At 36.6% G+C, this 21,630-nt stretch overlaps 1 protein-coding gene across 2 annotated transcripts; it reads right to left on the bottom strand.

Annotated features, from left to right (window-relative positions):
* Positions 1-2,000: 2,000 nt before the first annotated feature.
* LOC136201310 (galacturonokinase) lies at positions 2,001-21,082 on the bottom strand. 2 transcript variants are annotated; one of them, XM_065991955.1, is made up of 14 exons: positions 20,878-21,082; positions 20,612-20,725; positions 20,390-20,461; positions 18,392-18,435; positions 16,110-16,260; positions 15,326-15,391; positions 13,821-13,900; positions 13,184-13,283; positions 8,833-8,984; positions 6,906-6,946; positions 6,767-6,795; positions 5,249-5,318; positions 4,596-4,685; positions 2,001-2,440 (listed from the first exon to the last, which is right to left on the bottom strand). In XM_065991955.1, exons 1-14 carry the CDS (start codon positions 20,917-20,919, stop codon positions 2,190-2,192), a joined length of 1,302 nt encoding a protein of 433 aa, XP_065848027.1. In that variant the 5' UTR covers positions 20,920-21,082; the 3' UTR covers positions 2,001-2,189. The 2 variants fall into 2 exon arrangements, with proteins under 2 accessions (XP_065848027.1, XP_065848026.1); XM_065991954.1 differs by lacking the exon at positions 2,001-2,440 and adding an exon at positions 3,121-3,529 and having other exon boundaries at positions 20,878-21,079.
* Positions 21,083-21,630: the final 548 nt, after the last annotated feature.

Raw genomic sequence — 21,630 nt, 5'->3', positions numbered from 1 at the left:
TTTTGTTTACAAGTTTTTATTTTCTTAAAGTTGTCTTATTTTGTCTTATTATTTAGACTATCAACAGCTAAATGTGTAAAAATATTTTCTAGAATAAGGCTTTGTTTGATAACAACAAAAATCACTTAAATTAATAGATTAAGCATTTATTTAGTTTAAGTGTGCTTGATAATTATTTTTTATTAACCACTTAAATTATTCACTTAAGCTATATATCACTTATTTTGATAAGTCAAAATATTTAACTTAAAATTTTAAGTTAAACATTGTCAACTAATATTTTAATATTCAGTACTTATTTTTAATGTTTATCAAACACTTATATCATTTATTATTTCAGCACTTATAATATTCAACACTTAAAATTCAGTATTTATTTTCTCAGCACTTAATTTTCAGTTTTTTTTTATCAAGCAAAAGCACAATATTATTGAAAGCACAATATTTTAGCACTTATAATTTTCACTTAATTTTCAGTTTTATCAAACAACACCTAAGTCTTTATTTTTTTAATATTTCTTATTATTCCAAATTTTTGAATAAAATGCTAAATTAGATTTGATGACTATTGGTTAATTTATAGTTCAAAATGTTTTAAAAAAATGTATATAATTTAAAATATAATAAATTAATAAATATATTTCATAGTGAATGACTAAACAAATTTGACCACTCACTATAATATCTATAATAGGATTCTAATAAATCTAATTTTTTTTATAGGATTGCTAAAATTTTGTTGAGTAATAAGATTGACAGTAGAGCATGAAAACAGTAAGGAATAAAACTTCACATACATATAGGCTAAGCCTAATACATGATCCACAATTGCAAGAAAATGACTACAAAAAGCAAAACAAACCATTAAAGATACATCTAAAATAGACAACAGTTGAAACATATATTGATCGTAACTCCAGATTCACAGCAGAGCAACTGTAGTCCAATCTTCATCATTTGAACCATTCTAAAACTTCCGATGTAAGTCCATTCTTTTACAATCAAGTGATCTATAGATAAGATATACATTTTCTGCCCTTGCTACAACAGAAAAAGTTACAAAATAAAAAAATTTAACCAACAGACGCAGTTCAAACGGATCCAGAGATCGTATAAAATATATAGGATTCAACTAAAATAAACTAACACAAACAAAAAGAAAAACAACTAGCATAACAGGAAAAAAAACAAAAAACAGCGGGAGGAGGAAGAATGAAGACATTTCTCAACTAGATAGTAGCAACTCGAATGTAAATGGATTCCAAAACATGAAAAAGAATGAGAGACAACGAGCTGATCTATAAGTTTCCTAGTGTTTCTTCAGACTTTGTTGTGAATAGTCGGAGGAAGAGGAAGAGAGTGCAGTTGAGGCAAGACGGATATTTTGCGGAAGGAGAAATGGGAGGGTAGACGATTTAGTGGAGGAGGAGGAGGGGGAGTGCGGGGCGGCGAATGAAGGCCAAGAAGAAGAAAAAACCTAGAGGGAAGCTGCTTTTTCCTTAGTGAAGTTTTCAAAATTTAATTGGCTTAATCTATCTATAAAATATACTAAATTTATAGACTAAATGCTGATGTGGCAGTAATTTAGAGTTGTTAGGTTTACATGTCTTTTCCATAGATTTTTAAAGAATATTTAATTTCTCTTTCATTTAGTTTCCTTTTACTCTCTCCCCTCAACCTCATTTCTTTCAATAAAACTGTTGTTTTAAAAAGTATTTTGACAGTTATTTTATTTCCGCTACTCCCAATCTTTCCTTCTTCTTCGCAAGTGGGCATGCTCAGTTTAATTATTTCTGTCTATAACCTCTGATCTCCTCTCTTAGTTCTCCCTCCATCTTTTCTTCTTTCTTCCACTTCCTAACTGTTACGCTAATCTCTCCTTTTTCTCCTTTGGCTTGCATCTGAAAATGAAATTTTGGGATAGAAAAACCACTTGGTTCATCTCAATTATGTTTTACATAATCCTGAGAAACGGAATGAGAAATCCAAAAGAATTAATGAATGTAATAAGCAGAAAAGAAGTAATTGATGAACATTACAACAACAACAAAGCCTTAGTCCCGAAATGATTCGGGGTCGGCTAACATGAACCGTCATATGAAACCGTGAAATCAAGTCGTGTCAGCGACATAAATTCTCTTCCTCCACTCCGTCCTCCACTGTCCATTGATGAACATTACATTGAATTTTCAGGGCAAGACTAAACGAGCAGAATCAGCAGCTTCACAAATCACAACTGCCGAGTCAAGGTTTAGTTGATTAGCCAAATCTGGCTGAGCCTTGACATATTCTTCCCTCACAAAACAGGCAGCATCTTCTGCTAAATTACTATCTACAAAAGCAACACAACATCCTCTGAATCCAGCACCACTAAACCTTGCTCCAAATACACCGGGTGCTCTCTGAAGAATCTCATACAGTTGTTTCAGTGTCTCGCAACCTAAAATTCAGACAATATTTGGCAACTACGTTATAGATATACCCCTAATGTAAGAAATGGTACAATTTTATCCTCAACGTTTCCCACGTAGAACAACTTTGAACCCAAGCAGTGATGGAGTAAACATTTGACTGCTCGCCAGCTTTCGAGACAACTCGACTAGTCTACAAATCGAGCCTCAAAATCAAAATCGCGCGCAAGTTCAGCTCATTTCTAAATCGAGCCGAATGTGGAGACGCTCATGAGCGGCTCGGCTCATTTACATTCCTATTGATAACTATTTCGAAGGAAAATCCCTAACTTCGATCAACTATTAGCAATAGCGAACAAGTGACACCAATAGTATATATGAATAGTTGAACCAAACAGGTACTAAGAAAGCTTGAAAATGAAGCCACTTATGAGCGGCTTGGCTCATTTACCACCCTTTTGATAACTATTTCGAAGAAAAATCAGCTAACTTCTGCCAACAATTAACAACAGCAGACAACTGACAGCAATAGCAAATATGGATGGTTAAACCAAACAGGTACTAAGAAAGCTTGAAAATAAAGCCGCTCGGCTCATTTACAACCCTATTGATAGCTATTTCGAAGGAAAATCAGCTAGCTTCTACCAACTAATAGTAACAGCAGACAACTGACAGCAACAGTATATGAATAGTTGAACCAAACCGGTCCTAAGAAAACTTGCAAATGAAAATTTTTGGGATAGAAAAACCATTTGGTTCATCTCAATTATGTTTTTACATAATCCCGAGAAACGGAATGAGAAATTCAAAAGAATTAATGGATGTAATAAGCAGAGAACAGTGGTTGATGAACATTACATTGAATTTTCAGGGCAAGACTAAACAAGCAGAGTCAGCAGCTTCACAAATCACAACTGCCGAGTCAAGGTTTAGTTGATTAGCCAAATCTGGCTGAGCCTTGAGGTATTCTTCCCTCACAAAACAAGCAGCATCTTCTGCTAATTTACTATCTACAAAAGCAACACAACATCCTCTGAATCCAGCACCACTAAACCTTGCTCCGAATACTCCAGGTGCTCTCTGTAGAATCTCATACAGTTGTTTCAGTGGCTCGCAACCTATAAATTAGGCATTTTCAAGAGGATTATTGGTGGCAGATTCGGAACTTCAGACCATATTGGGGAATTATGGATATACCCCTACCGTAAACGTAAAAAATGGTAAATTTTCGTCCAAAAACGTTTTCAACATGGAATAATTTTGGACCCAGGCAGTGATAGAGTGAATGTGTTTGACTGATTGGAGTGCAAAAAGATAAACCTAACCTCTACTCGGGAAAAACGACGTCGTTTTAGCCTAGACTAAAATAAAACAATGCACAGCCTTTCTTATGTTGGGAGTGCAATAAGCACCCTGCAGATAAAGATGGACAAGTGGCTCCCGGCAGCAAGGGCACGATGATATCCCCGTGCTCTCTTGCCTGGCCATTTGGGCCCAGGTAAGAGTGCCGTTTTTATTGGTTTTGTTGCATAAGGGGCCAAAATTGCTCCATGTACCGTTATTTGGTCCTACAATTGCTCTAATTTGAAAACGGGTAAATTGTACCAATAGTCACTGAAGTTTGAGGTCATTTTAAAAGTTATTGAACTTCATTTTGTTTCAATAAAGTAATTCCTAACCAATTTAGACAGAAAAAATCATAAAATAGTAACATGACAACCACGTTGAAAAAAACTTACTTTTACGTGTAACATGTGGCAACCATTTGTATGTCATGTGACACCAAAAAAAAATATATATTTTTTTGGCTGCCATGTAACCTGGCATTGCAGTTGAACTAAGCAAATAAAAAATATATTTGTTATTTTTTTGTCGTCATATGGCTGTGTAAGGGTAAATCATTTTTAACGTGACCGTTTTGAAACTGACCCCAAACTTCATTGAAACAAAATGAAGTATATTGACCATTTTGAAACTGACCCCAAACTTCAGTGACCATCTGTGCAATTTACCCGTTGAAAACGTTAGGGACAAATTTTATTATTTCTTACATTAGATGTATATATATGTACTTTTCCAGAAACGTTTGAGGTTAAATTTGTATCTTATCCCTTTATTCTACCTATGTGATGGCTGGACAGCACATCAGAGAACTCATAAAACCAGAAGTTACAAGTAACATACCACATTCATAGTTTTCAATAGAACTTAAACCAGAGGCTGATATGAGCTTCCCAAATTCTTCTATGTCACCACAAGTCCAAGCTTCAAGTCCTGAAATCATTACAGAGTAAGAAAGCATAGATAGATGTGTGAGAACAAGTTTTGATAGAATAAAGGCCTAAACTATACAGAGCCCCTAAAGTTGTCCATTTTTGTCAATTTGCCCATGAACTTAAGGGACAACCTATTTGCACTCCAACTCCCTAAAAGTGACATAACGCACCCCTTATTTTTCCTCAATCGGAGAAGATTTTAATCACTCGCCTTTCGGTTGACTTCCCATATGCAATGTCACTTTTCTCTTCAAAAAAAATTTACATTTTCTTAGAGCATATTTTGTAATAGCCTTTCTAAACTCCATCCTGAAAGGCAGGTTGCAAAATTTTTATAAAGAAAAAGCCACATTGCATATAGGAATCAACTGAAAGGTGAGTGGTTCACGGGTCAAAATATTTTCCGATTGAGGCAAATAAGGAGCGGGTTACGTCACTTTTAGCAAGTTCGAGTGGCTAATGGGTTGTCTCTTAAGTTTGGGGGGCAAAGTAACCAAAATGGACAATTTTAGGGGCTCCATACGATATAGGCCTAGAATAAATGAAAGCATTAATTAAAACCTTTGATGACTCTTCTATTTTCTGAGAAAAAATGTTCTGCTCTTTTGGCTAAATTGGGTTCCAAATTGCACTGTAGAGTCAAACAATAATACAATAGAAAAAAGTTATTAATACATGAAATGTGATATTACTTCACTAATAAACAAAGTGTTCTTTCTACAAGAAAGAAAAGACTCAAACAAAACACATGAATAATAATAAAAATTAAGATCCATTGTTGTTAAAGATAATAATAAAAATATTCTTGTAGACTAATTACCAGCTTAACCTTTTGGTTCAATTGGTTCATTTGACAATCGTCAAATCATTATAGCCCACAGCGACCCGGTCCTGAGGGGGTCGCACTGAGCTGAGCAAGGAGGGATATCGATGGGGCAGGAATGAACTGAATCTTATATCGAAAATGGATAGAGAGTGATTGGGCTACATTAAAAAGGTGTGTTTATAATACATGTAGACGTGTTTTAAAGTTGTAAGCCCCTAATAAGTTGGATTTGTTGATTAAATTTCAACACATGGTAAAATGGAGTGTCAGAGATAATAATAAAAACTATTTTTAGGCCTTAACTATCAGCTTAAGTTTTTAGTTCAATTGATTCCTTAACAATCGCCAAACCATTGTAGCCCACAGAGCGTCGATCTTGAGGGGGCCGTGCCAGGTTGAGCAAGGAGGGACGGCGATGAGGCAGAAATGAACTGAATCCTATATCAGAAATGGGTAGGGAGTGATAGGGCTACATTAGAAATGTGTGTTTCTAATACATGTAGATGAGTTTTAAAATTACAAGGCCCAATAAGTAGGATTTGGACCAAAACGGACAATATCTACATGGTATTGAGCCATGTCATTACAGTTGATATCAGAGTAGGACTCTCCATGTACGATTTGTTAATTCACGAATGAACCAGGCGGAAGCTGATGGGCTTGTAACGACCCAATCTTGACGACGGGGTGGAAGGCTTGAGCAAGAAGCGGCCCTAAAGAATGGCGATGGTGGCGGGAACGAAGTAAGGTGTGTTCCAATACACGTGGACGCATTCTAAAGCCGTGATTCGATTTGGACCAAAGTGGACAATATCTACATGGTATGGTATTGTCAATTTAGCCGCAACGGACAAAAATAACACCATTTTAGCCTAACGTAAAAAAAAAAAAAAAATAGCATCATTTTAGCCTCAACCTTTGTGAAATGGCAATTATAACCCTCGGCAACGGAACTTGGGCTAAAGTGGTACCATTTCACAAATGTTGAGGCGTCAAGTTCTATTACCCATGGCTATAATTGCACCATTTCACAAACGCTGAGGCTAAGATTGTGCTATTTTATAGGTTGGGGCTAAATTGATACTTTTCCAAAAACTTTGAGTCTGTTTTGGTAATTTATCCCTTTTTTATTTTTGACATGTTGATATGCATGATTCATCCATTTACTTATATATTAGAGACCTATTTTAAGCATGAGTTCACAAATATCTTTTCAGAAGACAATGAACATCAAAAAAGAGACAATCAATTACCTTGTACTTGTCATATGAGTCTGGATCAACTGTTTGAGCACAGAAAACAGTTGAAGAGAGAATGATAAATCAAAATTAGGATACATGTAAACAGAGAAAAATGAGATTAGGATGGAGAATAAAGTTGAGAGGTACTTGCCATTGCAGAGAACAGGCTCCATGTTTTCATTTCCAGAAGAGCTGTAAACCAAAATTAAAACGTGTTGATTATTTGCAATTTTTCCAATGGAAATACTAGTTACATGTTATAGGAAAAAAATTAGAAAATAAAAAGGCTTAATACATCTGTTGTTGCTCCTGTACTTGGCCCAAAAACTTCAACTTCCCCCCTGAACTTCCAAAAGTTTCAAATGACCCTCCTATTCTTGTCCAATTACATTCAATAACCCCCTATTTTTGTCCTATTACATTCAATAAACCCCTATTCATCTCCAATTGCATTCAATAACCCCCTATTTTTGTCCAATTGCATTCAATAACCTAAAAACTTCAACTTTCCCATGAACTTTCAAAAGTTCCTAAGTATTTGTTTATTTACCATTTTCTTTTTTACACGTGGCAGAGCATGTCTCCAATTTTCTGCATCCTCTATTGAAAAAATAGGGGGTTATTGAATGCAACTGGACAAAAATAAGGGGTCATTTGGAACTTTTGAGAGTTCATGGCGCCAATTGAAGTTTTAAGTCAAATACCGGGGCAACATATGTATTAGGCCAAATAAAAATAAAACTTAGAACTCATGTTTCACAAGATTATGGTAACATGTGCAAGGGATAAGGACTGAACTTAAAGGGAAACTTCAAAGCTGATGTGTTAGCATATGTGCTAATCATGCTTTACATAATTGGATTACATAATTTACGGGTTAAATGCACCATTGGTCACTGAATTTTTATGATTGTCTCAAAATGGTAATTCAACTTCAATTTGTCTCAATAAAATCATTCAACTTTGAATTTTGTCTCAATAAAGTCACTCCATCGACTTCAATAGCAAAAAGACACCGAAAATATGACCTGCCTTCCACGTTCGCCACACTCAAATAAGATCGATGACGTGGCCGACACATGGCAACCACATAGGTGTTAAAAAGCCAAGCAACTGATCCATATTTTTTAATATACCTAGTTGATACGTGTCAGCAACGTGTCGTTTCGGTCAGCAGTGAAAGTTGACTACTAATGTGGCATCCACGCCATTTTTCTGGTGTCTTTTCGCTCTTGAAGTCGCCAGAGTGGCTTTGACTTTATTGAGACAAAATTCAAAATTGAATGATTTTATAAAGACAAATTGAAGTTGAGTGACAATTTTGAGATAATCATGAAAGTTTAGTGACCAATGATGCATTTAACCACACAATTTAGCCCCACTTAGTTGTAAAATTTGTAACTTTGGCCCTGTGCACCCTTGACAGACAAATTCTTTTGCATGGTATTAGACAATTTAGTGACCAAGGGCCAAATTTTATGTCTTTGATTAGTGAAGTACTTTTGCTATTGATATTGCCACAACATGCTAACTCACTTTATTTGACACAGATTAAGATTAACTGAAGCTAACGTTCAACAATCATGTTTAGTCTATTTTAATCTATGCCACCATTGATCCGAAACGAAAAACATTCAATCACATCCAGAATTAAAATTCAATTGACAATTGAATGAGATTGGTTATTCAAAATTAGATGCCTATGTTTGGAAATTGAATGCACAATGGCCTCTGCAAATTCCAGGCAGAGGTTGCAATCCAATAAATTCATAAAAAATCAAGAATTCATAATGGTAAAAAGAAGATAAGCCAAGCAAGAGAGACAGAAAAAATGTAGAGACTAAAGGGCCCGGTGCACTACGCGTCCCTGCTAAGCGAGGGTCCGGAGAGGGGTCCCACCACAAGGGTGTATTGGGGGCAAGACTTCCCCTGCCAATTTTTTGGCAAGAGGCCGCTCCTAAGATTCGAACCCGTGACCTCTCGATCACACGACAACAACGTTTAGAAAAAATGTAGAGACTATTAGAAAAAAATCCATTAGCAATTTAATTGTTATTGAGGGAAGATAATGATAATACTTGAGCAGAAATCTGGCAGCTTCTTGACACTCGGCAACTCTACGATTGTATCCAGGGCTGCTTGTTAAAGCATTCCTAAGGCCGGAGAATGCCACTAATATTTTGTAGGATTTCAGCAGGTTAGGTGGAGGTATAAGCTTGTGTTCCTTGGTCTGCAAATGCCAAACAAGACCAATGAGACACCATAAAATGCATAAACACTAACGAAATCAAATAATTTTCCGTCTGATATTCATAGAAACAATATTTAGTCCTTTTAGATAGGTTTAATAAACACATATATCTCCATACTCTTAAAATGAATACTAAAATGCCCTTCTGCCCCCTCCTAATTGCTACCCTATGAAATTCGCACATCACAAAAATGTTGAATTTTACATAACTCTAGAATAAAAGGGTGTATAACCAAACTTTGTAATTAGCTCTTGATGCTACAGCTCAAATCCAATGTTTATGTAGTTTTGCTGGAACATGTTGAATAGAATGTCATTTAACTTAAAGCAACACAACCTCAAAAAGAATCATTAAAGCAGTAAGCAGCCATGAATCATGTGATACTAATTTTATGACTGTCATAAATGTACAACTAGCTTTCCTAAACAGTACCTTAATCATAGGAAATCAACAACAACAACAAAGCCTTAGTCCCGAAATGATACGGGGTCGGCTAACATGAACCATCATATAAAACCGTGAAATCAAGTCGTGTCAGCGACACAAATTCTCTCCCTCCACTCTTTCCTATCCACTACCATATTTTCCTCAATCCCCAATAAACTCATATCACTCTCGATCCCGCTCCTCCAAGTTTGCTTAGGTCTTCCCCTACCCCTCACCACTACATCCCTTTGCCACTCTTTAGTCCTCCTAACCGGCGTATCAAGCGCTCTTCGTCTTACATGGCCAAACCACCTTAGTCGGTTTTCCCTCATTTTATTCTCAATAGGTGTAACCCCTACTTTTGTCCTAATTATTTCATTACTCACCCGATCCTTTCTCGTATGACCACACATCCATCTCAACATACGCATCTCCGCCACTGACATCTTATGAGTGTGACAGTATTTCACTGCCCAACACTCCGTACCATATAAAAGTGTTGGTCTGATTGCCGTGCGGTAGAATTTCCCTTCAATCTATTTGGCATGCCGGGGTCACAAAGGAAACTCGTAGCACTCTTCCACTTCGCCCAACCAGATTTAATCCTATGAGCAACATCTCCATCTACTTCTCCATCCGTTTGGATAATAGATCCTAAATACCGAAAGCACTCCGATGCCTGAACAACTCTCCCATCTAGGGTTATTGTCCCTGCCTCCCTACTCCTATCGCCGCTAAACTTACATAGCCTTTAGATTCTAAAGCCTTTAGATTCTAAAGTTTGTCTCCATAGTTCCAACTTCCTCTCCACGCCTTCTTCCGCCTCATCAACCAACACAATATCATCTGCAAACAACATGCACCATGGTATACCATCTTGAAGTGAACTCGTTAGTTCATCCATAACGATGGCAAAAAGAAATGGGCTTAGTGCAGAACCTTAATGCACTCTAATCGTAATAGGGAACTCTTCAGTCTTCCCAACACTGGTGCGTACACTCGTGCATGCTCCCTCATACATGTCCTTTATGATGTCAACATATTTCCCCGAAATGTCTTTCCTTATTAAGGCCCACCAAAGTACTTCCCTTGGTACCTTATCATATGCCTTCTCCAAGTCAATGAAAACCATATGCAAGTCTTTCTTCTTATTTCGATAGTGCTCTATTAATTGTCTCATTAGATGGATGGCTTCCATAGTTGATCTTCCCGGCATAAAGCCAAACTGGTTTTCCGAGATCTTCACCGTCCTCCTTAGCCTTTGTTCGATCACTCGCTCCCACAGTTTCATAGTGTGACTCATTGATTTGATTCCTCGATAGTTGGCACAATCTTGGACATCGCCTTTGTTCTTATACAACGGGATTAGGATACTTTTTCTCCATTCGGATGACATCTTATTGTTTCTCCAAATTTTGTTGAAGAACGTCGTCAACCATTCGATTCCTCTCTCTCCCAAACATCTCCAAATCTCAATAGGGATGCCATCAGGTCCTACTGCTTTCTTCAATCTCATCTTATTTAATGCCATTTTGACTTCACCCTTTTGAATTCTCCGTATGCATTCACGATTTATCATATCGTGAGGGATACTTATATCTCCAACCTCTTGTCCGCGATCTCCATTAAATAAGTTATCAAAATAGGACCTCCATCGTTCCTTGATATCCTTATCTCCAACTAGGACTTTTTGGTCCACATCCTTCACACATTTAACTTTTCCGAGATCTCGCGTCTTCCTATCTCTCATCCGAGCAATTCTATATATGTCTCTTTCCCCTTCCTTCGTATCCAATCTTGTGTACAGATCCCGATTCACCTTTGCTCTAGCATCTCGTATGACCTTCTTTATTTCCCTTTTAGCCTCTTTGTACTTTTCGTAGTTCTCATCACTCCTGCACTTCCCTAATATTTTATAGGATTCTCGCTTACTCTTTACTGCTTGTCGTACTTCTTCTGTCCACCAAGATGTGTCCTTACCCGGTGGCATGCTACCTTTAGATTCTCCTAGAACTTCCTTCGCTACTTCCCTTATACTATGCTCCATCTTAGTCCATATCGAATCTATATCTAAATCCATATTACAAGTCCAAATATCTTTTTTGGCCATCTCATCCACAAATTTTTGTTGATTCTCCCCTTGCAGTTTCCACCACTTAATCTTAGTCTCCACTTGTGGTGTTCGTTTTCTCATACATCTCCTACTTCGAAAGTCAAGCACCACTACTCTATGTTGGGTTGTCGTACTCTCACCAGGGATCACCTTACAATCAATATAACTCTTTCTCCAAGCACTCCTTACTAGGAAGAAGTCAATTTGGCTCGCATTACCGCCACTCCGATAAGTCACTAAGTGGGATGTTCTTTTCATAAACCATGTGTTCATGATACTCAAGTTATAGGCTGATGCGAATTCCAAGATATCATTTCCTGCTTCATTTTTATCTCCAAAACCATACCCTCCATGAACACTCTCAAACCCATCTCGCCTAGACCCTACGTGTCCATTGAGATCACCACCTAGTACCATCTTTTCATCGCTAGGAACCTGTTGCACCACTTCCTCCAAGTCCTCCCAAAAAGCTTGTCTTATAGAGACATCTAATCTTATTTGTGGCGCATATGCACTTATGACATTCACAACCTCATCTCCTATCACAAGCTTAATACTCATAATTCTATCGCTCTTCCTAGACACCGCTACTACATCATCAATATACTCCCTATCAATAAGAATACCTACTCCATTTCTACCCTTATCCTTTCCTGAGTACCACAGTTGATAACCCCAAGGAGCTATCTCTCTAGCCTTGGCTCCAACCCACTTGGTTTCTTGTAGGCACATTATATTTATTCTCCCCCTCTTCATAACATCTACAATTTTAGCTAATTTTCCTGTCAAAGAGCCTATGTTCCATGTCCCAAAGCGTAACCTATTACCCCTACCCCTACCATTACCGTTACCGTGGACTAGCTTATTTACCCGCAACCCTTGCATATTTGACACCACCCTCAGGTCCTGGGGTGGCGCGCCGCTTCGGGGCGACGACCTAGCAACCCTTGCATATTTTTCACTACACCCGGGTCTAAGAAGTGCAGCGCGTCGCTGAGTAGGGAACGCCCCCACGATATTTATATTCTGGTTCATATCATAAGATGTGGCTAAGTTTTACGCTGGTCGCCACAAACCTACCGCAACCCTCCTCCTTTGTCCGGGCTTGGGACCGGCTATAAATGCCACCAAGTGACCCTCATAGGAAATCAACATAAATGTGAATTATATACTTCCCTTGTACAGCCTACAGAATGTGTATATGTAGGTTGCAAGCCAGGAAGCACCGACACGGGTATCGTACGAGTAGAAAATGGCACCTTTTAAAAATATGAGACACGGGCCAAATTTTTACATATATATAACTCAGAGATTGTATCCCTGAAGTGTCTCAAAAGTGTCCCCATATTAAGAAAAAGAGGGGACACTTATTTTGGAGTGTCGGGTGCATGTCCCCAAGTGTCCCCGGAGTCTCGGAGTGTCCGGCACTCATACGTTAACCTCCTAAAAGTGTCGGTGCTTCCTAAGTTGCAAGTCTTCATTATCAAACATACAAGAATACAGATTTCATTCCTCTCTATTTGTCTGTTACAATGACAAACCCTTATGACACATAAAGCAAATATAAGCCAATAAAAAAAATTGGATCCAATCTACAAATACAAGATAGTATCAAATACACAGGCGTCTATTTCATACCTTGCAGTTCATGCATGTAAGATAGCCATGCCGTGAAAGTAATATTGCTGATTGATCAAGTATGCCATTTCTCAAGCCAAAATACTCGTTTTCTATCAACCTGCCACCGTAGTTATGATTCAGAATTATGCTAATTATGTGATTCCAAATTGCCTAAGCCACATTACACTGCAGAAACAGTTAAGCAAGAGACTTCATAAAACAAGAATCTCTAATTAACAAATTCTCAAATTGTATACTTGCTTTGTTGCAGGAACAGAAACGTATAAGTGAAGATGCTATTCCAAAGTTTGAAAAACAAATATGCAAGAAAAACCATGGACATCTCAAAGAGACAGATATAGAACTCATAAAGAAAGGTCTAATATCTGATGCATTCTGATACAAGTACATGTAGATGCCATAATCAAATAGCTAAGGGTTTCTAATTAGGTTATTTCATCTTATTGATAGGGTCCTCTCTTTTTTTCTTTCTTTCCAGCGGAATTCATTCACATACTAGAAGAAAAAGAGGGCAGAGTAGCCGGCGCATTTTCAAACTGGGGTCAAGGTTCTTAGCATTCTCCAAGGTGGAGTCACTAAAAAGAGATGCATATGAGAAATATGAAGTAAAAGCACTTATTCAATTTCAACTTACCGATCATATTCAATATTTTCTGTAGGGGACATAGTTAAGTTATTTGCATTTTCAAAAGCCAATAGATAAGAAACTCCAACCTGCCATATGAAACTAAGCAAATTAGTACCGCTTCCAAAACTGTGAAATTACTTGATATGGAAAAAAAAAAAAAAATTTAAGGGCTAAGGATCAAATTTGATCCTAACCTTTTTGAAGTGCAGATTTAGCCCTAACCTATGAAATGGTGCAGACCTTAAAGTTTTCAAACAAGATCAATTTTAGCCCTACATTACTGAAAATTTGAAAAAGTTGATTTGAATGTTATATAAGTGTCTTCTAAACAAATTTGTCGATAAACTGCTTGTGGTTGGTTATTTTTAACTATATTAGTAATACAGTAAACATTTTAGACACATTGACAACAAAATTCGTGATTAACTTGTATGTGGCTTAGTTATTAGCATTTTAATAAGTTTTTTGTAATTGTGTTAGTGACACATTAAATATCTTAGACATAATTGATGTTTGGAAGGTCCGATGTGACCGTTAAATAACTTTGAAACCAGACTTTTCAAATTTTCGGTAACATAGGGCTAAAATTGATCTTGCTTGGAGACGTTAGGGTTAAACTTGGCCATTTCGTACCTTAGGCTAAATCTGCACTTCACCGAAAACGTTAAGGTCAAATTTGGCCCTTATCCCAAAAATTAAATAGCTAAAGTAACTTTGTCTGTTAGAACATGTTGCGGAAATTCTGAGAACGTAGAAACAGAACCATCACTGCCTTGAAATCGTAATAAAAATATTAAACAAAAAAAGGACAAAAGCCACTAACACAACATACTCAGAAAGTCACTAACACGACATCCTCTACTTGTGGCTGAAGAAACCATGCAAAATTGTATTGATACAAATTAGTCCCAAGGATAATCAACATGCCTCTAGATTGCAGACCAATCATTAAAACTCAGTATCTTTATCTTACGCATGCAAAATCTTGTAGAAAGAACACCACAATCAGTAAGTTCATCAGTATTTGAAATACAATCGAGTATTAGCTACTAGAACAGATAAAAGCAGAGTATATGCTTCTCAAATAGATCGAACCTTCATTAAAAAATGCTTATAGTAATTGAATTGGGTAGAATAATGACTCTAACAAGTACATAAATGAATAAATAAAGTGTATTCATATAAATTTAAGTGAAAATATCCTTAACTCATTCATAATAGAATTACTAACATATAAGCCGCCCTTGACCAAATGATACCAACAATACCTCCAATTCCTTAACACAATCCTTTTTCTGGCTACAGTCTGACAACAATTGCATTGTTTAAGTCTTTAATTCATAAAATGAGCTTGGCTGGAAGACTGCACTTAATGGGATTTTTAATTGAAAAGAGATATACACTTGCCAAAATGATTGTTGCTTTTCGTTTACTCAATCTGATGTTATTTTCCAGTGAAAAGAAAGTGTCATGGTATCAGCATAAAGGAAAGGATTAACAGATTTACTTACAGCAGCAGAAGAACTAAGGCCCGAACTATCAAAACCTTCAGAACCACTAATGTAACCAGTGATACCCTGTAATTATAACAACAACAATAATCAACCAATTTGAAATGTGCAAAATTACGCCAGAGATAAAACAAGCCACCAAAAGTCCTATACATGCATAGTTTCTTCATTCTTTGGCTTAAACCACAACGGAGCCCCATAAAGTTGTCCATTTTGGTCACTTTGCCCCCCGAACTTAAGGGACAACCAATTAGCCACTCCAACTCCCTGAAAGTGACATAACGCCATTTATCTTTCCTCAATCGGAGAAGATGTTGATCCGTGAGGACCACCCGCCTTTCGGTTGACTTCCCATATGCACTGTGCATATGGGAAGTCAGCCGAAAGGCGAGTGATCAACATCTTCTCCGACTGAGGAAAAACAAAGGGTGTTATGTCACTTTCAGGGAGCTAGAGTGGCTAACGGGTTGTCCCTTAAGTTCGGGGCAAAGTTGACCAAAATGGACAACTTTAGGGGGCTCCGTATGGTTTAGGCCTCACTCTTTATTTGGCTAGAAAACAATTATTATCTTAGTACAAAAAGTCTTATTTACTTGAACATTTTTGCGCTCCTAATGCATGTATGAAATTGCTACATTGTTTATTTTTTATTTTTCTCTCTTTTATATTATTGTTTTCAAGAACCATATGCATTAACAACCCAAACAATTAATTTGAATATTATTTCAGTTTCCAAACAACCTTCTTGGAATAGGAGTTTTATAGAACAAAGAAGTATTATGACCTGTGTAATACTGTTCCCCCTACTCTGCAGTGCATAGACAGCTCCTCTTGCAAAATGTCCCCAGTTAGAATCTTCTTGTGGTTTTGGAGAATCAGTTCCATTACTCTCGCTCTTTTTCCTAATAGGTCTGGGATGCTGAACTTCATCAACACTGTAAAATAAATGTATGGAACAGTATATTAAGCACAAAGCAATAATATTTCCAAATTCCAGCAAAATCAGTATCATGGCCGATTCTTTTATTTGTACATGTAGGGCTGTAAATGAGCCGAGCCGCTAATGAGCGGCTCGGTGTTCGGGTCGATCGTGTTCGGCTCGATTTATAAACGAGCCGAGCTTGAGCATGGCAAAACTTGCTCTAAAGCTCGCAAGCAGGCTCGATTATAGGTTAATGAACAAGCTCATGAGCAAACTCGGTTATAATGTTTATGAACACGTTTGCGACCAAGCTTGGTTCAATTATTTTTTTAATAATAATATTTCTATGAAGGAGGAAAATGTAAAACAACGTAGTTTTGTAGATTTATTTAGTTGTGTTATGGAAATTTCAAATCAATATAATTAATCAGTTGTTCGCAAGCGAAGTTCATGAAATGAATTAACGAGCTACTCACGAGACAAGCTCATGAACAAGCTCGCGAACAGCTCGTGAGCAGCTCACGAACAGGATGTTGAACTCGTGCTCGTCAATTTTCTGACGAACAGAGCATAAGCAGTCCAAAGCTCGGCTCGGCTTGGCTCGACTACAGCCCTATGTATATGCATATTGAATGAGGTGAATCCTTGATAACATTAGGCCAGGCATCTGTCATCACTCATATGAAGTGCTTTTCAAATACTTCTAAAGTCTAAGGTGGAGTTGCTAGAAGAAATATAAATTCAATCGATACATCTAAAAGGAATAGTAATGAAATTGTAACCTAACATCTGCTTGAGTAGTTGAAATTTATTTTGTAGGCATCTCGCAAACAAATTTCTATAAATTTTAATCAAGATCTTTTGGCTCGAATTTCTCAGTGGAATGATTCAGTGGACATAACATAACTCACTGGTAATTTTATAGCAGCATACTAAGCCAGAGATCAAGATTTAAAAGGTATCGTCGAGTATAACCTTGGATTTGTTATTACAATTCTGATTTTTTACATGATTGAAGGTGATAGTGGCTTTATTTTTATTGAAATAAAACAATATTAGGTTGTTGCATGACTATTATTGTCATAAACAGTTTTCTTTGCTGTTTCTAAAACTCAAAAAATTATGTACTTCCCCAAACATTTATGTGTTTAAGAAAAACGAAGTACATGTTAAGAAATTCATGAATCCATGCTGTATTGCACCCATCTGAATCAATGGCTGGATTTTACTCTTGCTAGGGCGATAAATTTATAAAACAGGTTCCTATTCATCGAATGCAAGGTAAATGCATGTAAGATTTGATTGCAATCTGAGACTTGTTTGGAGAAATGCAAGTCAATTTCTTTGTCTCCTATTTCTGTCTTTCTCCATTAATTTTTGTCTTAAAGGTGTAGAGTGCTCAGAATTTTTGTTCACAAATAGAACGTGGTTGTCTCGTTGATACAATTATTAGGAGCAACAATTAGCCTATTTATAAAAACAGTTGGACCAGACTTACTTATTCAAAGCTCCAGATGGTGACTTTATCACAAAATACTCTAGGAAGCCTTTCTAGTTAGACAAGGTTATCCCTAATTGTAATTATCAAATACAGGCATAGCATTTTTTTTTTTAAATAATAGTATAACATGAAGGGGATGTCTTTGCTTCTGTTTTTTTTTTCTTCTCTTTTTTTTTTTTTTTTTTTGTGAAAAATTAAAACTAGGAAAGCAGTTGCAAAAGCAGAGAGAAGCCAATTTCATTGTTTTAGCTTTCTGCTGGTTTTAGTGAGCTGTTTTTCTTAATGTGATTTACGGAAATGCAGAAAATAACTATAACAAAGCATAATTAGTTATATATAAAGTAACATACCATTTAGTATCTCAACCTTTTATAAGGAACAAATTTTACCACATCAATCAAATGCCAAATAATCAGCAATAACTATCAACTATCAACTACCACTCGTATTTCAACCAATAGGTTATTAAAAATATTGAAAATATTAGTTTGTTTCTCTCCAGGAGTGCATTAGTTTCCAAAAGGAAGCCATTCAATTTAATATGTGAGAGAGAGAGGGAGAGCAACATTGAAATGTAAATCACAAAAGTCAAGAATCATGCTAGAAGAGGATTTGAATAAAGAAAGACTGTTAGAATGAATACCTGAACCTAACTTCTCCGCTGAATTGTCCTGAGCGTAACATAACCTACACCAAGATTCACCAAGATTTTAAGGGACATTCGATAAAATAATAAAATCAAAATCCAAAAAACAATAATAAATAGTTGAAATAAGAGTTACATCGAAGAATTTTTCATATTAAGATGAATCTTCTGGGTTGCACACATATGTACTGGAATGCATGTAACTGAAAAAGTAATGAAATATGGCTATTGTTTTGACAATGAAATGGTTAGCAGTTATGGTACCGAATTGTACGAGATGATAATAGTGGGAAAACCATGATGAGCAGAAGCAGCATTACTGGCTATACCCCTATTCGTGCCGGTGCAGCACTATTCGCCCTATATAGCAGTTCCAATTTTATGTCTGTTTTTTATCTGTAATTAAGCTATTCTGGTAAGCATTTTTTATGACTTTATATGCACAACTCAGTTAACGATCTTATATCTACATAGGGCAAAGGCATGTTTTCCAAGAAAAATCATCATATATAACTTAAATGATTATTTTCTTGGTTGCTTATGCAGCAAAATCAAAACTTTGCTTGAGCTTTTGAACTCTTTGTTTTTCTTATGAATATTCTCTTCATTTCTTTACAACATACTTATAGGTTAGGATCAGGTCAGGTAGCTTCTACAAAAACCCTTTATTTTTAATCCAAGCTGGTATTAGTAAATTGGAGGGACTTGTTCTTACATGGTGGAAAAGGTTGGACAATCAGACAAGAAAAGCCATATATTGGAAATGATCAAAAGTAGAACAAAGAAAAAGAATTTGCTCCAGTTGATTTCTTTTATGAGTTCGATGCGAGCATTTCCAAGGCTTACAACGTAATCAACTTTCTAAAGCGCCACATACTACTGAATATAAAATTGTCCACTAAAACAAATGTTGCATAGACACGGAAATGAAAGAAAAGTATTTCAAAAACATAGCCTTCAAACGAAAACAGAAACGGACAGACAAAATAAAAACACTACTAAAGAGGAGTGTCCGTGCAACATAGGATTCTAAAACAAATGAAAAACTCACAGCTCAGACCACCTATTCATTATTAACATAGTTGTGAATCGACCTTCCAACATAGGAAATACATATCAACAAAGGCAAATAGTGATAAGGAAGTCGGATTACATGGTTCGTTTCTACCTAGATTAGGACTCTGTATAGCTTCGGTCTCCTAGGTAGAGTTATTTTAGGTGTTGGTTTAGGTTTCGAAATCTCTGTCCTTACCACATAAGTGAGATTTACTACAGAAATCTATCTCTATCATGGTATCACCTAGAGGTTTAAAAACCATTTTTCTATCTCTGTTGTTCGTTTGATTTGACACTGCATGGAGGCGGCCCGCTTCGCAAATTACACTGTTTTTCTGATGCTGACAGGGGAGGAGATCAAGATGATCAAAAATCCACCAGCGGGTATGTCATTTTTCCAGGCAGATGCCTTCTGTCTTGGTCATCACGTAATCAACATACAGTTTCACGTTCCTCCAGCGAGGCAGAATATCGTTCGATCGCATCTGCTATGTCAGAGCTCAGCTGGATACAAATGTTACTCCGTGAAGTTGGTTTTTTAGTACAGTTTATTTAACTGCGAACATTTGAAAATTGATTTTCATTTTGTTCGGGATAAAGTTCCTTCAAAAGCCCTTGTCTTACGATACATTTCTACCGTTGATCAGACAGCAGATTTTTTTACCAAACCACTGCATTGCAGGAGGTTCCAACTGCTTCGAGACAAACTTACAGTGCAGTCCCGCCCAGTACATACAGCTTGAGCGGGTGATAAGGAAGTCGGATTACACAATACATTTCTACCTAGATTAGGACTCTGTATAGCTTCGGTCTCCTAGGTAGAGTTAGTTTAGGTGTTGGTTTAGGTTTCGGACTCTCTATCCTTACAAAACCAAAGTGAGATTTACTACAGAAATCTATCTTTATCAAATAGTAGCACGCTAGTGAGTTCTGATTTACCTCATTATTTCCGGAAGGAACAAATCCCAGAAGTATTCCTTTGTTAATTGTCATAGCTGAAACAGTTCCGCCCTGCAAAAAGCATCATTCAGTTCTGAACAGCACTGGAGTCTTACTATCAACGAAACAAAATCACTGAGACCAAGCTCATTCTTCAAAATTGAGCACAAAACCAACAAATTTAAACCAAAAACTAGTAAAAAGGGGAACAAATAAACAAACCTGGTGATCAATGTGAGCGCCAAGAGGACAAATCCGATACGGAGAAGCTACTACTCGAACTTGTTCAACACATGTCCCAGCCATTGCAGAAACAATTTTTCTTACTCCATTCAACTGTTAAAAAATTCAATAAAATTGGGGATAAAAGAAGAAAAAGAAGAAGAAAACAGTTGTCAGAATTACAAACAACAATTGACAATGCAGCAAGCACCATTATCGATATATTCAATCAATTGTGAAACGGATATGAAGAAAGAGTTTATTACCTCATTTTCAGAAGGCCACGAAAGCCTTTTCTCCGCTTCCATTGTCGGGTGAATTCTCAGCCCGAATTGTTACCGATTGAATTCGCTGGGATCATGAAGGTGAAATCTGTTGAAATGTCGCTTACATTATCTTGCATTTCAAGCTTCACTCGGCATTAGACTGATTGATAATTGCCTAACTGTAATAAATGATGATTTCCAGTTGATTGACTCCTACTTTTAGTTTTAATAGATTTATTTCGTTAATTTCTTTTTTTTTGGTAAGAATTTATTTCGTTAATTTCAATAATAAATAAATAAATAAAAAGATTTCTTTATTTAATTTTTTTATGTGTTCTTTAATTAAGGCTATAAATGGGAAGTTTTGCTTACCGCTTCCAAATTACTAGTTACCACTCTCTATCAGATAATTTTATCCTTTTCGTATTTTTCTTTCAAAAACTATGAATGGTTCTTTTTCGATCAAAACTGAAATTCTGAAAATAATTGATGAGTTACAACCCGAGAACCTCAGAAATTGATGATTACAAGTTAGATAAATTGGACGAGGTACATTTTTCGTGAAAATATACGTTATTTCGTGAAAATATTCTCGGCAATAGGAGTCAATAACTCTACCTTGTTGAAGGTAAATTTCAGCTTAATCAGAAAAGTGCGTTTCTCAAACGGCGATAGCGGAACCAGTTCGCGCCACTTATCCTTATCCATAGCTTCCGGGTTCCAGAAGGAACGGAAGAGGAACCCCTCGAGGGT

The sequence above is a fragment of the Euphorbia lathyris genome, chromosome 7, assembly GCF_963576675.1.
Source record: "Euphorbia lathyris chromosome 7, ddEupLath1.1, whole genome shotgun sequence".
Taxonomy (NCBI): Eukaryota; Viridiplantae; Streptophyta; class Magnoliopsida; order Malpighiales; family Euphorbiaceae; genus Euphorbia; species Euphorbia lathyris.
Note: the sequence above shows the minus strand (reverse complement) of the source record. Positions and strands in the feature narration are given on the sequence as shown.